Genomic DNA, 8,403 nt, shown 5'->3' with positions numbered 1-8,403 from the left:
CCGAGCCAGTGTCTCCGTACAAGATGGCCGGCGCCGAGCCAGTGTCTCCGTACAAGATGGCCGGCGCCGAGCCAGTGTCTCCGTACAAGATGGCCGGCGCCGAGCCAGTGTCTCCGTACAAGATGGCCGGCGCCGAGCCAGTGTCTCCGTACAAGATGGCCGGCGCCGAGCCAGTGTCTCCGTACAAGATGGCCGCCGCCGAGCCAGTGTCTCCGTACAAGATGACCACCGCCACGTCGCTTGAGCCCTCAGCAGAGATGGCCGCCGACCCGGTGTCTGTCCCTGAGCCTGTGTCTGTTCCTGTCCCTGAGCCTGTGTCTGTTCCTGTCCCTGAGCCGGTGTCTGCTCCTGTCCCTGAGCCGGTGTCTGCTCCTGTCCCTGAGCCGGTGTCTGCTCCTGTCCCTGAGCCGGTGTCTGCTCCTGTCCCTGAGCCGGTGTCTGCTCCTGTCCCCTGGCCGCCTGAAGGGTCGCCTGCACCGCCTGATCCGCCCTGGTCGCCTGCACCGCCTGATCCGCCCTGGTCGCCTGCACCGCCTGATCCGGCCTGGCCTCCCGTCTTACCGCAGTCTCCAGGTCCTCTTCCATTTCACGGGCCTGGCCCTCCATCCCGCCCCGGATCTGCCTCCGCTCCACCTCCCTCCTGGACAGTTTTAGGAGCGTCTGGAATCCGCTCCTTAAAGGGGGGGCTATGTAACGGTCACCAGCTGGAGTGCCCTTGAGAGCCACCAGAGACTATTATCACTCACAAACTACATTTCCCATAACTCACTGCCCGGACTCATCATCACTGATCACATTCACCTGTACCTCATTCACTGATTGCATTCACCTGTGTCTCATCATCCTGTTAGTCTGTCTATTTACCATGTTCATTCATTCACTCACCGCGAAGTCTTGTTTGTGTCACACTGCATTTCTGAGCATTCTCCTAGTTTTCGTGTTTCTTGGTTCTGGATATCTTGCCCTGTTCCCTGGATTACTCTCTTGCCTCTGGTCCCTGCCTGTTTTGTTTGTTTGTTTCTTTCTTTGTTTTGACTGCCTGCCTGTGTATGACCCTTGCCTGTACATTGGATTACGCCTCTGGATTGCCCCACAAAATAAAGCTGCATTTGGATCTAACCTTCGTGTCTTGGAGCAGTTCGTGACACCTCAAATGACAGTGCCAACCAAATTTCCTTAATCATGTGGAAGAAATTCTCATTTTGGTTTGGCATGCCTTCATAATATGTTCTAAAAATTGTAACAGCAACAAACAACACAGTAAATAAATATAAATTTAGTATTAACTTCATAGATAAATATTCACTAGTTCAATATGTAAAAACTAACTTGATCAATTATAAACCAATTTGGAAAACTATCCAGCTTTTCCCACAAAACATTGTGTTGTCCATTTAATGAACATTGGCCACACTTTAGATTTTTCTCAGGCTGTATTTTGTTTTGAACAGACATGTTAGCTTGTACCTTGACATCAAATTAGCATGCTCTTTATACAACATACATTTTTCTATAGAAAGTGCTAAAAAAGGAGAGGGAGGAAAGGCAAGTTGAACTGGAAAATGGAAGGTTTATGACAGAAACTCATAAGCAAATCCTTTCCCTGCCAATGGAGGTGGCTTATTATGACAATACTTGGAGTCTGTGAAGTTCATATGAGGGCTTCACTATAGGCCAGAACTACAGTACTGTAACATTTCCTGTGTATTATGTAGTAGAAGAAATTATCTTACCTGATTCAGACTAGAGATAAGGGGGTGATTCTAAATAGAAATTATATGATGTTATTTATAATTTATTTTAAATAAATATTTTAAAAGAATACAGTGTTTCATCATGCTGTGAAATTGAATTGTTCCTCAAAGTTAGGAGCCTGTTTCATTGTCTGTGAGTGCATGGATTTGGAGAAATGTATTAGCTGACAAAAACTGTAAATGGGTTTTTCATTTTGAAGAAATATTTCCATCATGTTTAACTTAAAATTATTTAGTGAATAACTTTGGTTACACTTTATTTTGTGTCGTTGTTACACTGTAATTATACATTTAAGTAGCCTACTGAGTAATGCTAATTAACTACATGTACTTACTATAGGGTTAGGATTAGGGTTTGGTTTGGTTTAGGGTTGCATGTAATTATGCATAATTTCTAGTTATTACTATAGTAACTACATGTAACAACTTTTTCACACTGTCAGGACCTTTATGAAATTTGTTTATGGAAAAAAAGATTACTCTTCTAACCTTTTTAAACCACTGCATGTTGAGAAAAAGAGAGTCTTAGTTTAGTCTTAGTTATGTGGAAGAAATATGGAAGTAAAGATGGAAGAAAATATAGCATTTGCACCTGAAATGATTTATGTTTTAAAAAAATCTATTTAAAAAAATGTGTTTATAATGAGAAATTATTACATAACTTTACTTTTTTTCTTTTTCTTTTTTGTATTATCAGATGTTTTCGTGTATTCATGAATTTTTATTTTTATTTTTATTTTTATTTTATTTAATTTTTTTGCAATATCAGAACTCAGGACTGATGTTAAACCTGCTTCTTAATAACAAACCAATTATGGAAAAGAACAGTACTATGAACCAACTGAATCCTAAATAGACCTCTACTGGAACTTGGGCAGCTTAATGAACTTAATGATGCACTCAGAAACATTTCTCAGCATTATTTTATTTTGCATTAAGTTTACATCAGTTTTCAAATGTTTATAATTATGTACACTCACATGAGATGAAGACTAATTTCAGTGATTACCTCTTATCAGCCAAATACTAATCTCATCTTTTAATTTCTCCTCATCAATCATAGCAAGTTTTTTTTTTTTTTTTTTTTTTTTTTTTTTTTTTTATCTCTCTACAATTTTTGAAGAAACATGGCTGAAATGCACATTAAAATCAAGACAATGTTCTTCTCAACATTTTGAGAAATAAAAGCAGAAATGAAGAGCCTCATATAGTTTTCTCAATATGCCATTCCTTCAAAGATCAATTACATGTACGTTTATACATTCACTTCTAATCAGTTTTTTTAAGATAAAGAAAGAGGAGTATATATGCTCTTCAGATGCTTTATTTGTTTGTACAGGTATAATTAATTCAGTAACAATAAAGACTTAGACCTTATGAGTTTCCATTTCAACATTATCAAGTATTTGCTTCTATGTACATTACTGTGAACATGAGATAAACTTAAAAAAATAATCTTTATTATCTCTATATTTCACAAATCATTTTAAATCACTGCCAACATTGCATAGTGTAAGATGCTCAAAAATGATCTTCATGTAAAGTTCATTGACAAATAAGTATCAGATTTGATGCTGTATTTATGTCATTGTTATTTTAAATGTTTAGAAATGAAACATCAAGGATTGTTAGAATTAGTATTGTGTATGATAGTTACATAAAGGGTGAATGCTCCATTAATCCACTTGCAGTCAGTATGAGGATCTGAAATTTGAATAATTATTAATCATGTGACTGAGTTTGACAACTGAGTCTGAGTTAGCAAATACACAATGAGAAACCTACCATCATTCATTAGGTACAAGGATCCTCCCTGTCAAAGCAAAAATAAATACATCTTGAAAAATAAATATGCATATACAGGAATGATGTGCACACACTAATATCAATCTGAATGATTTAAATCTAAACTGACCTGATGATTTCTTCTTGTAGTAAATGAGTCCAGCAGCTGCTAATACAATTCCCAGCACCAGACCAGAGGATCCAATAGCGATTTTATTCCTCTCAGACTCGGGAAGAGAGGGGTCTGTACACACATCACTTTACATTAATACAATATTTACAAATACTGTATATGTGTGTTTCTGTAATAAGAGGACTATTTCATATTTTCTATTTGATCCTACATTGGCGTGTCCAAATATACCATTCACAAATGTAATACTAATATGAGAGTACTGTAGGTGAGTATTTCATCTTACCCCAGTCATAAATCATGGGTTTATTGAAGCTGGCGTGCTCCACCACACAGGAGATCTTCTCTCCAGATTTAGGAGTGTATTCCAGCTCAGAGTGAATCTGGTAGTACCAGTCTCCATCAGCCATCTCCATTGTTGAGGTCACATCTGAGGTCACCTCTTTTCCATCTCTCAGCCAGGACACTTTGATGTGTTGAGGATAAAATTCATATGCGCTGCACATCAGTACAGCTGGATGATTGCCACCAGCCTGCGTCACTGAACTGAGCTTAACCTTTGGTTTCACTGTATTAAGAAGAGTAACATCCTAAACACAGTTTCCAATGCATGTCTCATACGTGTGGGGGTGAAGGGTGGGGGGGGAGAGATTTAACAAAAGAAACACTTACTAAAGAAGCCCTAGAAATATTAATTATTTTTACATAAAATGCATACCTTTCATCTAAAAAAAAAAAAAAAAAATGCCATGCTGATATTAAAACTTTTTTCATATTTAATATTAGCAAATATGCTTCTGTAAAAATAACAGCAATGTTAAAAGCAAGAGTTATACGTGTGAGAGTAAAGATCAGAGAAGAGTCTTGTGCCACTTACCTGCTTTATCACGGACAGTCGAGTCAAAGATTTGAGCATTATATTTGCAGTATGTATCAACACCAGCTATCTCTCCCTGCAGAAAGCTGCCATTGTTCCAGAACTCTGCCACTCTCATTCCATACTCATTAAACCCCACAAACTTCCCCAGAGTGCTGTTGAACTGTGTGAATAGATATTTATTAAAATAATGGCTATCAATATACACCATGTCACTGAGATCAGGGGAGCTGTAGATGCATCTTAACCAACGTCTTGTGTAATATTCATTAGCTGAAAAAGAATGCAGAAGCAGAACATTTGGTTTTGTCAAATAATTATGTAATCAATATAGAAACAGAAGAACGTTGATTCAGTACATCAGCCTTTTCAAAAAGTACTTTTCAAGGAATATCTACTTTAGATAGAGTCCAACGAGTCGCCCTTCTTAAGGAAATGTTGCAATGTAGTGTAAATAATTTTACTTTTACTTCTGAAATGAATGTAATTATTGTTGATATTTAATTCTATAATTTCAATACCTCTTATTTTACTTACCACTTTCTGCTAGAGTGAACACAGACAGTGTGAATATGAGATGACAACTGAAGAGCTTTAGCAGTGACATTTTCACTCACACTGAACTCCAGCTGAATGCTGCCAGTGCTTTGTTCATGTTCATGTTCTTGAGGTGGATGTCTAAGATGACTAGCCAATCAGTCACTGCATGTGTAAGTGTCAAGTGTTGCTAGGTAGTATCCTGCTTTCATTTAAAAACACAAACACTGTTTAGTTATCAATCTGAACAATTGTTACATTATTTAATGACTAAATTAAACAAAAGCTGTAGTGTGTAAAAACTCATAATCCTTACTAGACAAATTATCTATATATTTTTCATCAGTAATAGCACACCAAGATTATGCACCATGACAATACAACTGCTACAACAAACCTTTTTCCAAAACCAATCATGTTTTCTATTTTATTTATGAGCTGTTTAGTCAGAGCCTGTTCCCTAGGGGAAACCTCTACTGTTCGCAGAACAAAATGTAATGCGGTGTTAAACTGGTAAGAAGACAAGATCCATTTTTGAATGGATGTCAATGGAAATGTTTCAGTATAACTGAATAAACCTTTGTGTGAAAACAGATCAATAGATCATAAATTAACTGCCTGGGTTCTGTAGTGTTACAAATGTATTAAATGTTTAATTTAGGTTCCAATACTATAGTATTTAAACTGAGAAAGTTCTGTTCTCAGTGTTTTCCATTTTGAGGCATAGATGATGAGATTCAAAGAAGATTAAGTCAAGCAATCCAGGTGTCTGACATTAACCTTTTGTCACTTCTCAAAGTACAGCTGGGCCTTTGTCTCTATGATAATGTGAAGGTATGGGTGATACAATCAGGCTGATTGGATCACCATCTATACATGACACTGTTATGCTGATGAGATCAGGAAATCTCTGTAAACGAGCTGACTCATTTTACTTTATGTAAATCCCTCCCCCTTGGAATGTATGTTTAACTATAATGTACAATGCCTGAGACTCGAGACTTGACTTGGAAGACTACAGCAACGCACAGCAAGTTCCCAATAAAGAATCCTGCTTGAAAGATATCCCAACGTCTCCTGGTCTTCGCTTCTGAGTTTCCTACACTTGAGAAGAAAAAAGTTCACAACAGGTCTAATCCTCAATATGTCTGCATGCAATATTCAGTTTGCACTTTTGGACTTTTACTTGGGGTCTGCATCAAATAGATCACTGTTTTATAGGAGAAGTCACAGACAATTTAGCAAACAGTTATTATTTGCAACATTACCTGATCATTTCAGTGGTATCCACAAACTGTGATTTACTATTGTAAAACTCTGAAAGTGATTCAGTGACGTCAAAGCTATAATGTGATTTGATTTATAATTTATTTGACATACACCAACATGATCCAAGTTGGCCATACAGAGTTATAGAGCCGTGGAGAAAGTTATGTTCTCATAAATGAGACGATCTCTGGCACTCCTTATAATTAACTTACTAGGTTTAGGATTTGGGTTTTGATTTAGGGTTAGTTGCATGTAATTTATAGTTATTACTACAGTAACTACATGTAAAATGTGTAACAAGGACACTGTAAAAAGTGTTAACCAAATAAGTTAATGATAATAATAATAATAATAATAATTCATTACATTTATATAGCGCTTTTCTCGGCACTCAAAGCGCTTTACATAGAAGGGGGAATCTCCTCAACCACCACCAATGTGTAGCATCCACCTGGATAATGCTACGGCAGCCATATTGCGCCAGAACGCCCACCACACACCAGCTTACTGGTGGAGAGGAGACAGAGTGATAAAGCCAATCAGTATATGGGGATGATTAGGAGGCCATGATGGACAGATGCCATCATGCTACATTAACACTGAGATCACTACTTTTAACTAATAAAGAAGATGTGCTAACTAATAGTATTTGATTATTGTGGTAAGTAACAGTTAGCTAATCAATAACTATTTTGTTGTGCCTCCTGAAGAACTACCACAAAATGTTAATTAATACAGGTTCAGGAAATATAACAATGAATTAACTACTCATTAATAATCATACACAAAAAGATATCGAGCAGGACTTTGTCATTTCTTCTTTATCTACTTCTTGATAATGATGATGATGATCACGATCATGATGCAACTTGCAGTTGGTGGATTTACTACAGTCCAAAGATGTAGCCTTTTTCTCCAAAAGGGATCATCATCATCATTAGCCAACATTGTTACTATATTTATCTTAGCCATTACATTTGGTTAGTGGTTTCATACAGTCATTATGTGTTGGAGTTTTGATCTTAAAACACTGTTCCAAAATATAGTTATTTCAGATTTGTGTATTAATGGTATTAATTACTAATGGGTTACCATTTTTTTCACTTTAGAATACTATATCAGATTGTTATACTTATTCCTTCAGATTTGTGTAAATGCTTTATTAATTGTTTTCACTAAGAATTCTGTTCCACATTATCAGCCATATCACCTCCCAAGACTGGTTGCCCACTGAAGCTAAGCAGGGCTGAGTCTGGTTAGTACCTGGATGGGAGACCTTCTGGGAAAACTATATAGGTTCCTGCTGGAAGAGGTGTTAGTGAGATGCTCACCATGTTGTCTGTGTGGGTCCTAACGCCCCAGTATAGTGAAGGGGACAAGGTCTATACTATAACACTATACTAAAAACCGAGGTCCTGACTCTCTGTGGTCATTAAAAATCCCATGACACTTCTCGTAAAGAGTAGAGATGTAACCCCGGTGTCCTGGCCACATTCCCTCCAATGGCCCTTACCAATCATGGCCTCCTAATAATCCCCATCCATTGAATTGGCTCTATCACTCTCTCTCCTCTCTCCACTTATAGCTGGTGTGTGGTGAGCGCACTGGCGCTGTTGTACTGTGGCTGCCGTCGCATCATCCAGGTGGATGCTGCACACTGGTGGTGGTTGAGGAGAGAACCCGACATGATTGTAAAGCACTTTTGGTGTACAGTATGAAAGCGCTAAATAAATGCTTCATTCGTTCATTAATTAATCCTTATTTATTGTTCATGGCTTTCCAATATTTTCACTTTATAATACTGTTCCAGATTATGTAAAATATATAAAATAAAGTGCCACATGTTTTATAAAAAATTAGGGACCCAATTACACAGACATATCATATTTCTTAATGTAAAGTGTTTAATGAGGTTTTGCATAACATTAAATAAGCCTGATTTTACAGACACATAAAAGAATATAAGATATCTGTTAGATTATTTTTTATCAACAGAACACAGGAAGATAGTACAAACAGCTCCAATTCTCCTTTATTTGATGCATATT

The 8,403-nt window shown here is 37.3% G+C and overlaps 1 protein-coding gene across 1 annotated transcript; it reads right to left on the bottom strand.

Moving 5' to 3' along the window:
• Positions 1 to 3,062: 3,062 nt before the first annotated feature.
• Positions 3,063 to 5,221, bottom strand: LOC311098456 (rano class II histocompatibility antigen, A beta chain-like). The gene is made up of 6 exons (XM_084138656.1): positions 5,087 to 5,221; positions 4,550 to 4,822; positions 3,959 to 4,240; positions 3,670 to 3,783; positions 3,540 to 3,567; positions 3,063 to 3,458 (listed from the first exon to the last, which is right to left on the bottom strand). The coding sequence occupies exons 1-5, from the start codon at positions 5,154 to 5,156 to the stop codon at positions 3,542 to 3,544; spliced, it is 765 nt and encodes a 254-aa protein (XP_083994782.1). The 5' UTR covers positions 5,157 to 5,221; the 3' UTR covers positions 3,063 to 3,458; positions 3,540 to 3,541.
• Between the last annotated feature and the right edge of the window lie 3,182 nt (positions 5,222 to 8,403).

This window comes from Abramis brama (genome assembly GCF_963993115.1).
Source record: "Abramis brama genome assembly, chromosome: 16".
Taxonomy (NCBI): domain Eukaryota; kingdom Metazoa; phylum Chordata; class Actinopteri; order Cypriniformes; family Leuciscidae; genus Abramis; species Abramis brama.
The sequence above is the reverse complement of the archived record's forward strand: the minus strand, read 5'-3'. Positions and strand labels throughout refer to the sequence as shown.

Bases quoted from the DNA above. Each gene is read 5' to 3' on its own strand.
- LOC311098456 (XM_084138656.1), bottom strand. From the start codon at position 5,156: ATGTCACTGCTAAAGCTCTTCAGTTGTCATCTCATATTCACACTGTCT. The intron at 4,241-4,549 runs GTAAGTGGCACA...TTCTTAATACAG, and splicing joins GACTGTCCGTGATAAAGCAG to TGAAACCAAAGGTTAAGCTC. The intron at 3,784-3,958 runs GTAAGATGAAAT...ATGTGTGTACAG, and splicing joins ACCCATGATTTATGACTGGG to ACCCCTCTCTTCCCGAGTCT.